This window comes from Perca fluviatilis, chromosome 2 (assembly GCF_010015445.1).
Source record: "Perca fluviatilis chromosome 2, GENO_Pfluv_1.0, whole genome shotgun sequence".
NCBI classification, from domain to species: domain Eukaryota; kingdom Metazoa; phylum Chordata; class Actinopteri; order Perciformes; family Percidae; genus Perca; species Perca fluviatilis.
The window spans coordinates 8,427,789-8,448,931 of record NC_053113.1 but is presented as its reverse complement, the minus strand read 5'-3'; the positions used below and the strand labels follow the sequence as shown (position 1 = coordinate 8,448,931).

Here is a 21,143-nt window from a genome sequence, read left to right as displayed (position 1 = left end):
GTGTCTCTGTATATCTGTATATCTGTATCAGTGTCTCTGTATATCTGTATATCTGTATCAGTGTCTCTGTATATCTGTATACTGTATATCTGTATCAGTGTCTCTGTATATCTGTATATCTGTATCAGTGTCTCTGTATATCTTGTATCTGTATCAGTATATCTGTATATCTGTATATCTGTATATCTGTATCAAAGTGTCTCTGTATATCTGTATATCTGTATATCTGTATACTCTGTATATATCTGTATCAGTGTCTCTGTATATCTGTATATCTGTATATCTGTATCAGTGTATCTAGTATTCCTGTATCAGTGTCTCTGTATATCTGTATATCTGTATCGGTAAGTTCTGTATATACTGTATCATCTGTATATCTGTATATCTGCACGTGTCTCTGTATATCTGTATATCTGTATATCTGTATATCTGTATCGTGTCTCTGTATATCTGTATATCTGTATATCTGTATATCTGTATCAGTGTCTCTGTATATCTGTATATCTGTATATCTGTATCAGTAAGTCTCTGTATATCTGTATATCTAGTGTCTCTGTTATATCTAGATGTCCCTGTATATCTGTAGTATGGTCTCGTATATCTGTATATCTGTATATCCGTATATTAACTGTATATTCCGTGTCATATCTGTATATCTGTATCAGTGTCTCTGTATATCTGTATCAGTGTCTCTGTATATCTGTAATATCTGTATCCGTATCTCTGTATATCTGTATATCTGTATCAGTGTCTCTGTATATCTGTATACAGTGTCTCTGTATATCTGTATATCTGTATATCATCTGTATCAGTGTCTCTGTATATCTGTATATCTGTATCGGTGTCTCTGTATATCTGTATATCTGTATCAGTGTCTCTGTATCTGTATACGGTGTCTCTGTATATCGTATATCTGTATATCTGTATATCCTGTATATCTGTATCAGTGTCTCTGTATATCTGTATATCACGTCCTGTATATCTGTATATCCGTACCTGTATCCTGTATATCTGTATATCCATGTCCTGTATATCGTATATCAGTGTCCTGTATATCTGTATATCCGTATATCTGTATATCTGTATCAGTGTCCTGTATATCTGTATATCTGTATATCTGTATCTTCTGTATATCTGTATAGTACGTGTATCCGTATATCTGTATATCCGTATCAGTGTCCTGTATATCCGTATACTGTATATCCAAAGTATCTAGTAATTGTGTATATCTGATATCTGTATCTGTCCTGTATATCCGTATTCGTACGTTCTGTATATCTGTATCTGTAATCAAGTGTCTCTTGTATATCTGTATATCTGTATATCTCGTATCAGTGTCTCTGTATATCCGTATATCCGTATCAGTGTCCTGTATATCTGTATATCTGTATATCGTGTATATCTGTATATCCGTATCGTAGTGTTCTTGTATATCTGTATATCTGTATCAGTGTCTCTGTATATCTGTATATCTGTATCAGTGTCTCTTGTATATCTGTATATCTGTATATTGTATATCTTGTATATCTGTATCGGTCTCTGTATATCTATAGTGTACATATCTACCAAGTGTCCTGTATATCTGTATACGTATCAGTGTATCTGTATATCTGTACATGTCCTGTATATCCAGTATATCCATTCAGCCCTGTATATCTGTATATCCATACGTAGTGTATCTTGTATATCTGTATATCTGTATCGTGCTCTGTATATCTGTATATCCGTATATCTGTATATCCAACGGTAAGTTCCTGTATATCCATATCTGTATCAGTGTCTCTGTATATCTGTAATATCTGTAATCCTGTAAACTGTATATCGTATCAGTGTCCTTGCATATCCGTATATCTGTATCAGTATCTGTATATCAACATATCATTCCTGTATATCTGTATATCTGTATATCCTATATCTGTATAGTAATCTTGTATATCTGTATCGGTATCCTTGTATATCCGTATCCATCCGTATATGTCCTGTATATCTATATATTCCGACGTGTCCTATATCCGTAGTATATCTGTATATCTAGATCCTGTACATTGTATATATCCATATCGTATCAGTGTCTCTGTATATCTGTATATCCAGTATCCCATATCTGTATATCTGTATATCCGTATCAGTGTCTCTGTATATCCGTATATCCGTATATCTGTATATCCGTATCAGGTCCTTGTATATCCGTATCGTAAGGTCCTTTGTATATCCGTATATCTGTATCAGTGTCCCCGCATATCCATATACAGTGTCTGTATATCCGTATATCCGACTGTAAGTGCCTGTATATCTGTATATCTGTATATCCAGTATATCGGTATATCGTACGTATTGAATAACAGTTGTATCTGATAATGGTCGTATATTGTATATCTGTATATGACAGTGTCCTGTATATCCATATATCTGTATATCCGTATCAGTGCCTGTATATCTATATCTATACCGGTGTCCTGTATATCTGTATATCCGACAGTGCATTCCAGCATCTGTACGTGTCTCACTGATATCTAGTATATCTGTATCAGTTGTCTTGTATATCTGTATATCCGTAATTTGGTATCCTGTATAATCTGTATATCCATATTCTATACCAGTGTCCTTGCATATCTGTATATCCGTATATCCGTATATCAGTATCCTGTATATCCACGTATCCTTATATCCATATCCGTGTATATCCGATCAGTGTCTCTGTATATCTGTATATCAACCGGTGTCCTCAGTATATCCGTATATCTGTAATTCGTACCGTGTTGTATATCTGTAACGCGTACTATATATCTGTATTATCTGTATCAGTGTCCTGTATATCCGTATATCCTAACGTGTCCTGTATATCCATACCTTGTATATCCGTATCAGTGTATCCGATATCCGTATATCTATATCTGTATATCCGGATATCCGTACGTGTCTTGTATCCGTATCCGTGTATATCTGTATCAGTGATTCCATCCTGTACATCTGTATATCCGTATATCTGTATCAGTGTATCTGTATATCTCGTATGTAGTATCTATATCTGTATCAGTGTATCTGCATATCTGTATCAGTGTATCTGTATATCCGTATTCGTATATCTGTATATTCCGTATATCTGTATCTGTATCAAGTGTATATCTGTATATCCGTATCAGTGTATCTGTATATCTGTATATGTATATCTGTATATCTGTATCAAAGTGTATCTGTATATCTGTATATCCGTATATCTGTATCAGTGTATCTGTATATCCGTATATCGTGTATCTGTATATCCGTATCCGTATATCTGTATATCCGTATCAGTGTATCTGTATATCTGTATATCCGTTAACCGCTATATCTGTATATCCGTATCAGTGTATCTGTATATCCGTATATCCGTATATCTGTATCAGTGTATCTTGTATATCCGTATCGTATCCGTGCATATCTGTATATCCGTATATCCGTATCAGTGTCTCTGTATATCTGTATATCCGTACCGTATCTCTGTATATCGTATATCTGTATATCCGTATCAGTGTATCCTGTATATCCGTATATCCGTATATCTGTATCAGTGTCTCCGTATATCTGTATACGGTAGTCCCTGCATATCTGTATATCGTATCAGTATCCGTATATCCGTATATCTGTATCGCGTCCTGTATATCCGTATCCTGTATATCTGTATCAGTGTATCTGTTATATCCGTATATCCGTATATCTGTATATCTGTATCGGTATCTTTGTATATCTGTATCAGTATATCCGTATATCTAGCAGTGCTCTCTGTATATCCGTATCTCTGTATATCCGTATCAGTATATCTGTATATCCGTATGCAAAATCTGTATATCCGTACGCATCTGTATATCCACATACCTCGGTATATCCGTATATCTGTATATCTGTATATCCGTATCAAAGTGATCCTGTATATCCGTATATCCGTATATCCAATCTGTATATCCGTATATCCTGTACCGGTATCCAGTATATCTGTATATCCGTATCAGTGTATCTGTATATCTGTATATCAGTGTATCTGTATATCTGTATATGTGTATATCGTATATCTGTATACCAGATCCGTATACCTGTATATCCGTATATCCGTAATCCGTATCGTATTATCTGTAATGTCATCCGTATATCGTAGTATCGTATATCGTATCGCGTTATATTTCTGTACATATCCGTATATCGTATATCCGTATTGTATTATTCTTAATCGAAGTATCCGATATCTGTATATCTGTATATATCCGTATCCGTATATCCGTATCCGTATATCCGTATATCCGTATATCTGTATATTGTCTGCATATCCGTATATCTGTATATCCGTATCAGTGTATCTGTATATCGTATATCCGTATATCTGTATATCCGTATATCCGTATCAGTGTATCCGTATATCTGTATCCGTATATCTGTATATCTGTATATCTGTATCAGTACATTCGTACATTGTACCTTCCTGTATATCTGTATATCCGTTCGTTATATGCGTAATCTGTATATCCGTATATCCGTATATCTGTATATTGTATCGTGTATCTGTATATCCGTATCGTGTATCCGTAATATCCGTACATATTGTATTATCCGCTAATCAGTATATCCGTATATCCGTATATCCGTATCAGTGTATCCGTGTATATCCGTATAATCTGTATATCCGTATCAGTGTATCTGTATATCCGTATATATCCGTACTGTGATATCTGTATATCCGTATATCCGTATCAGTAGTATCTGTATATCCGTATATCCGTATCAGTGTATCCGTATATCCGTATATCTGTATATCCGTATATCTGTATCAGTGTATCTGTATATCCGTACTGAAGCGTATCTCGTATATCCGTATATCCGTATATCCGTATCAGTGCATCTGTATATCCGTATATCCGTATTATCCGTATATCTGTATATCCGTATATCCGTAATCAGTGCATCCAAGTATATCCGGGTATCCAAATATCCGTATATCCGGATATCCGTAATCGTACATCCGTATATCCGTATCGTACCGGTATATCCGTATCAGTGTATCCGTATATCCGTATATCCGGTATATCCGTATCAGTGTATCTGTATATCCGTATATCCGTATATCCTGTATTATCGACGTATATCCGTATATCCGTAATCAGTGTATCTGTATATCCGTATATCCGTATATCCGTATCCGTATATCCGTATATCCGTATTGTATAAAGTGTATCTTATCGTATACATATATCCGTATCGTACATCCGTATATCTGTATATCGTATCCGTACATCCGTATCCACATCTGTATATCCGTATCCGTATACTCTGTATATCCGTATCCGTATATCTGTATATCCGTATATCTGTATATCCGTATCCGTATATCCGTATATCCGTATATCCGTATATCCGTATCCGTATACCGTACATATCCGTAATATCCGTATATCCGTATAACGTATCCGTATATCCGTATATCCGTATCCGTATATCCGTATATCCGTATATCCGTATCTACATCCGTATATCCGTATATCTGTATATCCGTATATCCTGTATCAGTGTCCTTGTATATCCATATCCGACGTGTCCGTATATCCGTATATCGTAATCAGTATCCTGATATCCGTATATCCGTACGTAAGTGTCCTGTATATCCGTACATCCGTATATCCGTATATCCGTATCATGTCGTATCCGTACTATCCATATCGTATATCGTATATCGTATCCCCTGTATATCCGTATATCCGTAATCTAGTGTCTGTATACTTATATCCGTACGTATCCTGTATATCATTCGTATATCCGTATATCCGTACAGTATCCTGTATATCCGTATCGGTGTCTGTATATCCGTAAGTATATCCACCAGTGTATCCGTAATCCGTAACGTGTCCTGTATATCCGTATATCTGTATATCCGTAATCTCAGTGTCCTGTATATCCGTATCCGGTATCCTGTATATCCGTATATCCGTAATGTGTATCCGGTATTATCCGTATATCCGTATATCCGTATATCCGTATATCCGTAATCAGTGTCCCTGTATATCCGTACCCAGTGTCCTGTATATCCGTATATCCGTATATCCTATATCCGTATCAGTGTCCTGTATATCGTAACGTATCCAATATCCGTATATCCGTTTTGTATCAAGTAATCTGTATATCTGTATATCTGTATATCTGTATATCTGTATATCTGTATATCTGTATATCTGTACAGTGTATCTGTATATCTGTATATCTGTATATCTGTATATCTGTATCTGTGTATCTGTATATCCAAAGTATCTGTATATCTGTATATCTTGTATATCTGTATCAGTGTATCTTGTATATCTGTATCAGTGTCTTTATATCTGTATATCTGTATATCTGTATATCTGTATCCCTGTATATCTGTATATCTGTAAATATCTGTATATCTGTATATCTGTATATCTGTATGTATATCTGTATATCTGTATATCTCAGTATATCTGTATCAGTGTATCTGTATATCTGTATATTGTATATCTGTATATCTGTATATCCGTATATCTGTATCCTGTATCCTGTATATCTGTATCAGTGTATCTGTATATCTGTATCTGTATATCCGTATCTGTATATCTGTAACATTCGTATATCCGTATATCTGTATATCGTAATATCTGTATTTCGTATATCTGTATATCTGTATCAGTGTATCTGTATATCTGTATATCTGTATATCTGTATCAGTGTATCTGTATATCCGTATCTGTATATCTGTATATCTGTATATCTGTATATCTGTATTCTGTATATCTGTATATCTGTATATCTGTATCGTGTATCTGTATATCTGTAATTTCGTGTATCTGTATATCCGTATATCCTGTATATCTGTATCTGTATCGTATCTGTATATCTGTATACTGTACAAGTGTATCTGTATATCTGTATATCCGTATATCTGTATCTGTATATCCGTATATCTTGTATATCTGTATATCTGTATCATCGTGTATCTGTATATCTGTATACCAGTATCCTGTATATCCGTATATCTGTATATCTGTAATCGTGTATCTGTATATCTGTATATCCGTATCAGTGTTTCTTATATCTGTATATCTGTATCTGTATATCCGTATCTGTATACCGTATATCTGTATATCCGTATCAGTAACTATCTCGTATATCCGTATATCCGTATCGTAGTATCTGTATATCCTATATCCGTATATCCGTATCAAGTGTATCTGTATCCGTATATCCGTATATCCGTATCAGTGCTATCTGTATATCCGTATATCCGTATCGTGTATCCGTATATCCGTATATCTCGTATATCCGTATCAGTGTATCTGTATATCCGTATATCTGTAATCGTGTATCTGTATATCCGTATATCTGTATCTGTGCGTATCTGTATATCTGTATATCTGTATATCTGTATCAGTGTATCCGTATATCTGTATCAGTGTATCTGTATATCTGTATATCTGTATATCTGTATCAGTGTATCCGTATATCTGTATATCTGTATATCTGTATCAGTGTATCTGTATATCCGTATCGTATCTTATATCTGTGTATATCTGTATATCTGTATCAGTATTATAGTATTTATATATTGTCGTGTATTTATATCCGTATATCTGTATATCTATATCGTATATTGTTTCCATATTGTATATGTATATCGTATATCTGTATATCTGTATCGTATATCTGTATCAGTGTATCTGTATATCTGTATATCTGTATCAGTGTATCTTGTATATCTGTATATCGTATCAGTGTATCTGTATATCTGTATATCCGTATATCCATATCTGTATATCCGTATATCTGTATATCTATATCTGTATATCTGTATATCCGTATCAGTATATCTCGTATATCCGTATATCTGTATATCTGTATCGTATATCCGTATATCTGTATATTGTATCTGTATATCCGTATATCTGTATATCCGTATATCCGTATATCCGTATCAGTATATCTGTATATCGTATATTGTATATCATATGTATATCGTATATTTTTTTTTTTATTATTGTATATTGTATATTATACGTATCCGTATATCTGTATATCTTATTGTATTTATTTTATATCGTATGTATGTATCGTATATCCGTATATCGTATTATCATCCATATCGTATATCTGTATATATCATATCTGTATATCGTATCTGTATATCGTATTCCGTATCGTATATCTGTATATCTGTATTATCGTAATATCTGTATCAGTGTATCCGTATATCTGTATATCCGTATATCCGTATATCCGTATATCTGTATCAGTATCTGTATATCTGTATATCCGTATATCCGTATCCGTATATCCGTATATCCGTATATCCGTATATCCGTATCGTGTATCTGTATATCCGTATATCTGTATCAGTGTATCTGTATATCTGTATATCCGTATCGTGTATCCTGATATCCGTATATCTGTATATCTATCTGTATCTGTATCTGTATCAGTGTATCTGTATATCCGTATATCTGTATTATCCGTGTATCAGTGTATCTGTATCCGGATATCCGTATATCCGTATATCAGTGTATATCCGTATATCTGTATATCGTATATCCGTATCGTATATCCGTATATCTGTATATCCGTATCTGTATATCTGTATATCCGTATATCTGTATATCCGTATCAGTGTATCCGTATATCCGTATTCCGTAACCGTATATCCGTGTATATCTGTATCAGTGTATCTCTATATCTGTATATCCTGTATCAGTGTATCTGTATATCCGTATGTGTATCTGTATATCCGTATATCCGTATATCCGTATCAGTGTATCTGTATATCTGTATATCTGTATCCGTATCCGGTATTATCTGTATATCTGTACAGTGTATCCTCCATCCGTATATCCGTATATCTGTATCAGTGTATCTGTATATCTGTATATCTGTATATCTGTAATCGTGTATCTCGTATAATCGTATATCGTATCAGTGTGTATCTATATCGTATATCTGTATATCTGTATCAGTGTATCTGTATATCTGTATATCTGTATATCCGTATATCCGTATCAGTGTATCCGTAATCTGTACCACATATTCTGTATATCCATCTGTATATCTGTATCCGATCCCTACTGTATATCCATATCCGTATCAGTGTATCTGTATATCTATATCCGTATATCTGTATCAGTGTATCGTATATCGTATATCCGTATCAGTTCTGTATGTCTATATCTGTATCAGTGTCTCTGTATATCTGTATCAGTGTCTCTGTATATCTGTATCAGTGTATCTCTGTATCTCTGTATATCTGTATCAGTGTCTCTGTATATCTGTATCAGTGTCTCTATATCTGTATACATCGTTCCTGTATATCTGTATCAGTGTCTCTGTATATCTGTATCGTGTATCTGTATATCTGTATCAGTGTCTCTGTATATCTGTATCAGTGTCTGTATATCTGTATATCTGTATATCTGTATCAGTGTCTCGTATATCTGTATCAGTGTCTGTATATCTGTATCAGTGTCTGTATATCCGTATCAGTCGTATATCTGTATATCTGTATCAGTGTCTCTGTATATCTGTATCAGTGTCTCTGTATATCTGTATCTGTATATCTGTATCATTGTCTCTTTATATCTGTAACTGTGTATCCTGTATATCTGTATCAGTATTCTGTATATCTGTATCAGTGTCTCTGTATATCTGTATCAGTGTCTCTGTATATCTGTATCAGTGTATCTGTATATCTGTATCAGTGTCTGTATATCTGTATCAGTGTATCTGTATATCTGTATCAGTGTATCTGTATATCTGTATCAGTGTCTCTGTATATCTGTATCAGTGTATCTGTATATCTGTATCAGTGTCTCTGTATATCTGTATATCTGTATATCTGTATATCTGTATCAGTGTCTCTGTATATCTGTATATCTGTATATCTGTATCAGTGTCTCTGTATATCTGTATATCTGTATCAGTGTCTCTGTATATCTGTATCTGTGTCTCTGTATCTCTGTATCAGTGTCTCTGTATATCTGTAGCAGTGTCTCTGTATATCTGTACGTGTCCTAGTATCTGTATATCTGTATATCTGTATCAGTGTCTCTGTATATCTGTATATCTGTATATCTGTATGTGTCTCTGTATATCTTTGTATTCATATCTATACGGTGTCTCTGTATATCTGTATATCTGTATATCCGTATATCTGTATCAGTGTCTCTGTATATCTGTATATCTGTATATCTGTATCAGTGTCTCTGTATATCTGTATATCTGTATCGTGTCTCTGTATATCTGTATATCTGTATCAGTGTCTCTGTATATCTGTATATCTGTATCGTAGTGTCTCTGTATATCTGTATATTTATTGTATCAGTGTCTCTGTATATCTGTATCGGTGTCTCTTATATTGTATATCTGTATATCTATCAGTGTCTCTGTATATCTGTATATCTGTATCGTGTCTCTGTATATCTGTATATCTGTATCAGTGTCTTTGTATATCTGTATATCTGTATCAGTGTCTCTGTATATCTGTATATCTGTATCAGTGTCTCTGTATATCTGTATCTGTGTATCTGTATATCTGTATATCTGTATAGTATATCTGTATCGGTGTCTCTGTATATCTGTATATCTGTATCAGTGTCTCTGTATATCTGTATATCTGTATCAGTGTCTCTGTATATCTGTATCTGTATCTCTGTATCAGTGTCTCTGTATATCTGTATATCTGTATATCTATATCAGTGTCTCTGTATATCTGTATCTGTATCTCTACAGTGTCTCTGTATATCTGTATATCTGTATATCTGTATCAGTGTCTCTGTATATCTGTATATCTGTATATCTGTATATCTGTATCTCTGTATATCTGTATATCTGTATCTCTGTATATCTGTATATCTGTATCTCTGTATCTCTGTATATCTGTATATCTGTATCTCTGTATCTGTATCTGTATCTGTATATCTGTATATCTGTATATCTGTATCTCTGTATATCTGTATATCTGTATCTGTATATCTGTATATCTGTATATCTGTATATCTGTATATCTGTATATCTGTATCTCTGTATATCTGTATATCTGTATATCTGTATATCTGTATCTGTATATCTGTATCTCTGTATATCTGTATATCTGTATATCTGTATCTCTGTATATCTGTATATCTGTATATCTGTATATCTGTATATCTGTATCTCTGTATCTCTGTATATCTGTATATCTGTATCTGTATCTCTGTATTAGTATATCAGTGTATTAGTATATCGGGGGTCTCTGTATATCAGTATATAATCTGTGTCCTGTATGATCTTTCGGTAGCTGAATATATTTTATATTTCTCTATCTTAACGGAGGTACTTAGAGTCTAATACTCTGAAGCTCGGTGTAGAAGGTCTGAGAAACACTTGATATCAGTTCATAATAAATCTATATATGAGACAGACTTACAGCAGCAGCTTCAGGTGTGGGCGGGGCTTCTGACGCAGCTGAAAGCTCTCTGGTTGGCTGGTCAGCAGCCACAGGAAGTGATGTCATCATGTCTGTGGAGATGGTTTCTATCTCCACCTCCATCTGAACGTCAGTCTGACTCTCATCCGCCGTGGTGTTAGCGTTAGCCGTGGTGTTAGCGTTAGCCGTGCCGTTAGCTTCAGCAGTGGTGTTAGCGTTAGCCGTGGTGTTAGCATTAGCCGTGGTGTTAGCGTTAGCCGTGGTGTTGGCGTTAGCCTCAGATTGTGGTGGTTTCTCCGGCGGTTCCCGGGGGGTGGGGCTGCTCTGGCCTCTGATTGGTTGGCTGATGATGACCAGAGGAACCGGAGAGGCAGCGGCGGCAGCTCTGCGTCTGGCGGTGCGGATGATCGCCATGGCGAGGGCCGCGGGGTCAGCAGCTGATTGGTTAACGTTCAGAGACAGCGCAGCGCCACCTGGAAGATTTACAGGAAATACATCAAACTAAACAAAGTTTCCTGTCTGTCTGTCTGTCTCTCTGTCTGTATCCCTGTCTGTCTCTCTGTCTGTCTCTCTCTCTCTCTGCCTGCCTGTCTCTCTATCTGTCTCTCTGACTGACTGTCTCTCTGCCTGTCTGTCTGTCTGACTGTCTGTCTCTCTATCTGTCTGTCTGTCTGTCTGTCTGTCTCTCTGCCTGTCTGTATGTCTGTATGTCTGTCTCTCGGCCTGTCTGTCTGCCTGTCTGTCTCTTACCTGAAGGTTTGATCTTATAAACTGTCTGTCTGTCTCTTACCTGAAGGTTTGATCTTACAAACTGTCTCTCTGCCTGTCTGTCTCTTACCTAAAGGTTTGATCTTATCTGTCTGTCTGTGTGTCTGTCTCTCTGTTTGCCTGTCTGTCTCTTACCTGAAGGTTTGATCTTATAAACTGCCTGCCTGCCTGTCTGTCTGCCTCTTACCTGAAGGTTTGATCTGATAAACTGTCTCTCTGCCTGTCTGTCTCTTACCTGAAGGTTTGATCTGATAAACTGTCTGTCTCTCTGTCTCTCTGTCTGTCTGTCTCTTACCTGAAGGTTTGATCTGATAAACTGTCTGTGTCTTGTGTTTCTCCACCAGATGTGCCAGTCTCTCTCTCTCTCTGTCTGTCTGTCTGTCTGTGTCTGTTTCTCGTCTGTCTGCCTGCCTGTCTGTCTGTCTCTTACCTGAAGGTTTGATCTGATAAACTGTCTGTCTCTCTGTCTCTCTGTCTGTCTGCCTCTTACCTGAAGGTTTGATCTGATAAACTGTCTCTCTGTCTGTCTGCCTGCCTGTCTGTCTGTCTCTTACCTGAAGGTTTGATCTGATAAACTGTCTGTCTCTCTGTCTCTCTGTCTGTCTGTCTGTCTGTCTGTCTCTTACCTGAAGGTTTGATCTGATAAACTGTCTGTGTCTTGTGTTTCTCCTCCAGATGTGCCAGTCTCTCTCTCTCTGTCTCTCTGTCTGTCTGCCTGCCTGTCTGTCTGTCTCTTACCTGAAGGTTTGATCTGATAAACTGTCTCTCTGCCTGTCTGTCTCTTACCTGAAGGTTTGATCTTATAAACTGCCTGCCTGTCTGTCTGTCTCTCTGCCTGTCTGTCTCTTACCTGAAGGTTTGATCTGATAAACTGTCTGTGTCTTGTGTTTCTCCACCAGATGTGCCAGTCTCTCTCTCTCTGTCTGTCTGTCTGTCAGTCTGTTTCTCTGTCTGTCTGCCTGCCTGTCTGTCTGTCTCTTACCTGAAGGTTTGATCTGATAAACTGTCTGTCTCTCTGTCTCTCTGTCTGTCTGCCTCTTACCTGAAGGTTTGATCTGATAAACTGTCTCTCTGTCTGTCTGCCTGCCTGTCTGTCTGTCTCTTACCTGAAGGTTTGATCTGATAAACTGTCTGTCTCTCTGTCTGTCTGTCTGTCTGTCTGCCTCTTACCTGAAGGTTTGATCTGATAAACTGTCTGTGTCTTGTGTTTCTCCTCCAGATGTGCCAGTCTCTCTCTCTGTCTGTCTGTCTGTCTGTCTCTTACCTGAAGGTTTGATCTGATAAACTGTCTGTCTCTCTGTCTCTCTGTCTGTCTGTCTGTCTGTCTGTCTGCCTCTTACCTGAAGGTTTGATCTGATAAACTGTCTGTGTCTTGTGTTTCTCCTCCAGATGTGCCAGTCTCTCCTGCAGCTCCTGGTTCTCCTTCACCAGGCCGGCGTACAGCGCTCTGAACACCTGGACCACCTGGCGCAGGACGGCCCTGCTCATCAGGGCCAGGACCGCAGACACCTGGACCACAAACAATAATATAATAACACCAGGACCGCAGACACCTGGACCACAAACAATAATATAATAACACCAGGACCGCAGACACCTGGACCACAAACAATAATATAATAACACCAGGACCGCAGACACCTGGACCACAAACAATAATATAATAACACCAGGACCGCAGACACCTGGACCACAAACAATAATATAATAACACCAGGACCGCAGACACCTGGACCACAAACAATAATATAATAACACCAGGACCGCAGACACCTGGACCACAAACAATAATATAATAACACCAGGACCGCAGACACCTGAGGCCCGTTCCAGAAAGCAGGTTTAGTGAAAACTCTGAGTTGGTTAACCCTGAGATGAGGGAAACTCTGGGTTTTCCGTTCCAGAAAGAGAGGTAACTTAACCTCGGAGTCAGTTACTATGGTAACTGAGTCTGTAAACCTAACCTGGTCGGGAGCAGGTTTTCTTCAAGAAACCTCGAGTTTCTCTCAGTCTCCTCCCACTGAGAGGGAGGAGAAACTCATTTCCTCATTCATTCATTCAGTCTGTATCAGGCGCATTTTAATGCAGTTTCATCTGCATGAATAAAAAAACGTATTGGTTTATATTTGGCAGATTATAAAACGTTTTTTTCTCAAACATGTCACGTCCTTTTGTCGACGATCCCATTGATGAAAAAGCTGTATTAATTCAGAGAGAGTTTACGTCAGTATTGAGTCCCGACTATAGATGTATTTTCATTTCCACATAACCGATTTGAGAGGTGTTTTTATCACAGTCCATTAGATATGTAGATACCTTATCGTCCTCATATCACTAACATCAGCCATCGTGGACAGGTCCATTAGATATGTAGATACCTTATCGTCCCTTCATACACTAACATCAGCCATCGTGGACAGGTCCATTAGATATGTAGATACCTTTATCGTCCTCATATCACTAACATCAGCCATCGTGGACAGGTCCATTAGATATGTAGATACCTTATCGCTCCTCATATCACTAACACCAGCCATCGTGGACAGGTCCATTAGATATGTAGATACCTTATCGTCCTCATATCACTAACATCAGCCATCGTGGACAGGTCCATTAGATATGTAGATACCTTATCGTCCTCATATCACTAACATCAACCATCGTGGACAGGCTTTAACATCCCAGCAGATTCTTTGTGTCCATTACGTTTTTGCAACAGCAGTTTTCTTAACAACAGTGTAGCGGATCATACTGTAGGCTAATAGTAGGCGAAGCCACTGTATGCAGAGCAATCAGAAAAGTGTAACTTCGTTCGAAAGAAACGTTTTTAAACGTTTTTGTAGTGTTCCCTGGACAGTAGAGCCATTAAAAAGAAATACATCATTATACATTATAGTTCTGTTAATGATCATGGTGCTGCAGCCTCAGAATGTGATTAGTATAAGTTTACTGTTTCGCCCGCAGGATTGCACCTAAATGAAATTATAGGTGTAGGCCTAATACAATTCCAGTTTTCACCAGTAATATTATATGTTAACTGTGATTAAATATGAAATTAATACACTGTGAATGTGTAGCTACGCATTGACTCGAAAGCAGCAATTTTCTCCACACCAATTCTCTCTCGTTGCGCAGCAGCCGGCTGTCTTGCTTTTTAATGAAACACATGTTCAAACTCGCTGTTTGTGAGCATGAGTATTTCCGCCGACCCGTTTGTTTGTGGTTGTTACCATGGTGAATCGTAGAATCATGGCTCCATTCATACTGCCTTTTGTGCACGCGCGTAACCCTGAGTGAACATACTCCGAGTTGATTGAACCAACTCATATCAGCTGTTCTGGAACCGAAAACTCTGAGTTTCCATCTCAGGGTAAATCAGCTCAGACATCAGGGTTAGACTCAGAGTTTGTTAAACCTCCTACCTGGAACGGACCCCAGGACCACAATAATAATAATAATAATAATAATAATATAATAACACCAGGACCGCAGACACCTGGACCACAAACAATAATATAATAATATATTAATATAATAATAATAATAATAATAATAACACCAGGACCCGGGACCACAAACAATAATATAATAATATAATAATAATAATAATAATAATAACACCAGGACCGCAGACACCTTGGGCCTGTACCATGATGGTAGTTGAACAAACTCAGGGTTGCAGGATTGGTTTAGAGTTGACAAAACCAAACCGATGCAATCCGGCTTTATTGGTACCATGACGCAGCTTATCAACTTTCTCTGTTAACTCAGGCTTTGATCCTTAAACTCTGATTACTCACAGACGTGCACACATAAAGAGTGACGTCGTCGCCCAACCAACCGAATGTCAATATGGATAGAGCGAGAGCAATATATTTTTCGCGAAGGAGCAAGAAATTATTTTAGAATATAAAAATGTTTTTCAAGCGCGCAGTAAAACCGCCTCTGCTGCCAAAGCAAGAGAACAATCTTGGAGGAAGATTGCTGATTGCGCTAATGCGGAAGTTAAAGAAATACATTCTATAGGCCATTAATGTGAAATTATGAATATAGGCTAATCATATTAAAAATGTATTAAATAAAATGAAAATGTGTTATGTATATATATATATATATATATATATATATATATATATATATATATATATATATATATATATATATATATATATATGTTTGTAAAATGTGAATGTATTAGCTTTGACATCCTAAGAAAGATTAATATTAATTGATTTTTAGATGCAACCCCAACTCCAAACGTTCTTGGCAGCAGATCAAGACAAAATATAAAAATATAATTCAAAGTGGTGAGTATTTATCACAACCTTTTATTATTTTTGTGAATATTTTATCACAAACACTTCTTTGCAGCAAAAGGTGAAGCCATTGCAATGATTGCAACAGAGAACAGCAGCTGGGAATTAATTACGTCACCTTTTTTTTTTTCTTTGCTCACAGCTGATTGGTCAAACTTCAGACTGAGATCTCAAATCCAGAACATAACCTGCCCCGGAGCAGGTTAGCCGGTAGCGTAAGATACCATGGCAACGAACACCGATTAAAGCCGAGCTACTTTCATAGTACCTAAAACCCAGGGTTGGTGGAAACTAAACTGAAACATAGCTGGCTAGCCACCTAAACCAGCTTCATGGTATAGGCCCCAGGACCACAAACAATAATATAATAATATATAATAATAATAATAATAATAATAATAATAATAATAATAATAATATATTAACACCATGGACCCGGACCACAAACAATAATATAATAATACAATAATACAATAATAATAATAATAATAATAATAATAATAATACAGGGCTCCAGACTGCGACCAGAATTTGAGAATTTTACATCCAGTAAATTTGCCCCCTTTTTTTACATGTTAAACATTGAAATTTCGGTACCTGAGAGCGCGTAAGCGCAACCTTATCTGTCCTCTCTGAAAGTTGACAGAGAGCAGAGCTCTGACACACACACACACACACACACACACACACACACACACACACACACACACACACACACACACACACACACACACACACACACACACACACACACACACACACAGAGAGAGCTGCAGACAATGCAAACTACGTCGGTTTGACACTGAACTTGAAACAGCACATTGTAATTTCTGCATCTATTATCAAAGTATTTATTAGTAATACAGTGGAAATTAGTAGAAATGTGAATATTTGGTTGGCATGTTGATTTACGGTGTGTGCCCCTAAATTTTCTGCTTGTGCCCCTAAAATTTTCTCCTATGCTCCTAGTGAAAAACGTTAGTCTGGAGCCCTGTAATAATAATAATAATAATAATAATAATAATAATAATAATAATAATAATAATAATAACACCTGGACCACCATATAATAATATAATATAATATAATATTATAATATAATAGTATATTATATAATAATAACACCTGGACCACCTGGTTCATCTGGGCCAGGACCGCAGACAATCATATAATAATATACTATATTATAATATAATATACTATTATATAATAATAACACCTGGACCACCTGGTTCATCTGGGCCAGGACCGCAGACAATCATATAATAATATTATATACTATTATATTATAATATAATAGTATATTATATAATAATAACACCTGGACCACCTGGTTCATCTGGGCCAGGACCGCAGACAATCATATAATAATATAATATACTATTATATTATAATATAATAGTATATTATATTATAATATAATAGTATATTATATAATAATAACACCTGGACCACCTGGTTCATCCCAGACAATCATATAATAATATAATATACTATTATAATATAATATAATAGTATATTATATTATAATATAATAGTATATTATATAATAATAACACCGGCATAGTTCATAGGGCCAGGACCGTAGACAATCATATAATAATATAATATACTATTATATTATAATATAATAGTATATTATATAATAATAACACCTGGACCACCTGGTTCATCAGGGCCAGGACCGCAGACAATCATATAATAATATAATATACTATTATATTATAATATAATAGTATATTATATAATAATAACACCTGAACACTGGCATCACAGACCGCAGACAATCATATAATAATATACTATATTATAATATAATATACTATTATATAATAATAACACTGCCACCTGTTCAATTAATTCAGACCACAATATATAATAATATAATATACTATTATATTATAATATAATAGTATATTATATTATAATAACACCTGGACCACCTAGCGCAGCGCCGCCCTGCTCATCATCTATGGATCTGACTGATATCTTTATGACATTATTAATGTAGTGATCTGTTCTAAACTATGAGTCTCTGTATTACAGCTGTCATCAGGGGCGCCCTCTAGCTCCCCCAGTAGAGAGCGTTCGCCCCATGTTGGCTGAGTCCTGCAGCGGCGCAGGTTTGAATCCGACCTGCTGCCCTTTGCTGCGTGTCATCCCCCATCTCTCTCTCCCTTTCATGTCTATCCACTTTCAAAAAGAAAGGGAAAAAGCCCCCAAAAAATTATCTTAAAAAAAAGAAGCTGTCATCAGCCTGTGTCCCAGCCAGAAACTATAATAATAATAATAATAATAATAATAATAATAATAATAATAATAATAATAATGTGTCCCAGCCAGAAACTATAATATAATAATAATAATAATAATAATATGTGTCCGAGCCAAAAACTATAATAATAATAATAATAATAATATGTGTCCGAGCCAGAAACTATAATAATAATAATAATAATAATAATAATAATAATAATAATAATTTGTGTCTGAGCCAAAAACTATAATAATAATAATATAATATAATACAATAATAATAATAATATGTGTCCGAGCCAGAAACTATAATAATAATAATAATAATAATAATAATATGTGTCCCAGCCAGTAACAGACCCCTTCCTCCAGAGACCAGAGAAACCGGGATAATATTAATAACTATTATTTATTCATTATTAGATACATGAATGAATAAACAGCACCGTGTTGACAGCAGGTTTATCATCTTCATCTAACTTAAATGTTGTTTGAATCACGTTTCTGTAGTATCGCGTGATTACAACTCGCTCACTACAAAGCAGGAAGTGAGGACGGGATTTAGCTCTCAGAAAAGCTTCACGTTAACGTAATAAACATGATAATCATACTAAACATTAGTAACATTAAATATTAATTTGAATGTGCGTGCATGTGTCCCACCGTGCTGTCCTCGTGCAGCTCGTGCACGGCGGACTGCACAGCCGCCTCCAGAATCAGCTCCGTTTGACTCACAAACGTCTCAGTCGCGCGCTCGGTCCGGTTCATCACGGCCGCGCGCTCGGTCCGGTCCATCACCAGCCTCGCGGTACTCTCCCAACACAAAGGTTCCCGGTTTAATCCGGTTTAGCGCGGTTTAACCTGGTTTAATGGAGTCCGGTCTGAAACTAAACAACAACTGTTCGGATGGTAATCTGCTGTCTTTGATCCAAGATGGCGCCGTGATACACATCCGGGTCACTGCCAGTTCCTGACCTTTCAAAGTAAAGTGCTGTGAAAAAAACCAATATCATAAAATACATTTTCCAAAAAATGATTTGGCTTAAAAATAAACCGTTATTTTAAAGATACAGATTTTAATATTTGACCACAGAACTCTAAAACTATAATATTATTTAGACAATTTATTTCAAACACTTATCAGGAAAATTATTGATCTGTTAAACATCTGCCAGGTCCGAACATTTCAAAGTAAAGGTTTAACAGATTTAATGAGTGAATTAAAAAGTAAAGTACATAATAAATATAGAACAGAGAGTTCGCTGATTGTATTTTTACTTTTAGAAAGTCTGTTTCAGCACCAGGGCAGATTTGGGAGATTCCAGCCTAGTTTAAGGATACCTTTTTGTTTATCTTTATTAACATCCGTTAAATAAAGCCGTCTAAGACATGAGGAAAGGAGGCCAGTGGAGGAGTCGAGGAGACAGTTTAAGGGTTATAGGATCCATCTCAGATCTTTATGATAGGCCTATACAAGTTTGGAGCCTTTACAAACCTCTCAACTAACCAGAGTGAGTTTAGTGTGATTACTTTTACTTTAATTATATGCCGAATTTATAAAGAGTCCATACTTTTAACAATGAATATTAATCTATGTGTTCCAAAATGATGAATCTGCATAAATTATAAGTAAATGTTGAACAGACAGATTTCTGAATAGAGGTTCATACCCGGTGTGACTCACAGTGCAGCTGTAGTTCTGGCCTCTAGGTGGCGACAAAAAGCGCCAAACCGAATTCCTCAACAAGAAGCTCGGCAGCTCTCTGAGATGTAGACGGCTTGCAGCCAGAGACTGTAGCTGATATCAGGGACATTGGAACTATTCTGTGAGGGGGGCTGTAAATATGGGGGTCTGTAGTTGATAGGGCGGGGGTGTAGGGGGTGTAGGGGTGTAGGGTGCATGCCCCTCAGGAGAAAACGTATGGCCATAAAAGCCAAATTTGGTGGCCTCTGGCACGTACAAATGACACTATTCCATCATATCCACTCATCTTAATCACTGCATATTTTAATGAGTTTGCAGATGTAGTGAATTATTGTAAAAAGATTTAGGCTCACAGTCTGTAAATAGTTATTCATATTGAACTATTCCTGACTGATTACACCTTGACTCCTTGATATATATATGTATATATACATATATATATGATTATATTACTCATATATTAGCTGCAGGGAGTTCTATGACATCAGGTTATATATTTAAAACATTTATTTTAAGGGAATTTTGGGAATCTGATATTAGTTTGCATAATTGGTCAATGGCAAAAAGTACAAAAGCATTCTCCGAGTGTTTTTAGTGTTTAAGTGAGGCTGCCTTGTCCTCCTGTTGCTATGACAACATGGCCTGTTTTAGTGTGTGTTTGTCCAGAACCATCACA

At 36.3% G+C, this 21,143-nt stretch overlaps 1 protein-coding gene across 1 annotated transcript in view; it reads right to left on the bottom strand.

Annotated features, from left to right (window-relative positions):
• LOC120543718 (zinc finger protein 708-like) overlaps positions 1-19,707 on the bottom strand; it is a gene marked incomplete in the record, with an annotated part of 40,536 nt that extends 20,829 nt beyond the window's left edge. The window contains 3 exon segments of the mRNA XM_039776897.1: positions 11,423-11,895; positions 13,531-13,699; positions 19,426-19,707. Of these exon segments, the coding sequence (XP_039632831.1) occupies positions 11,423-11,895; positions 13,531-13,699; positions 19,426-19,557 (774 nt within the window).
• Positions 19,708-21,143: the final 1,436 nt, after the last annotated feature.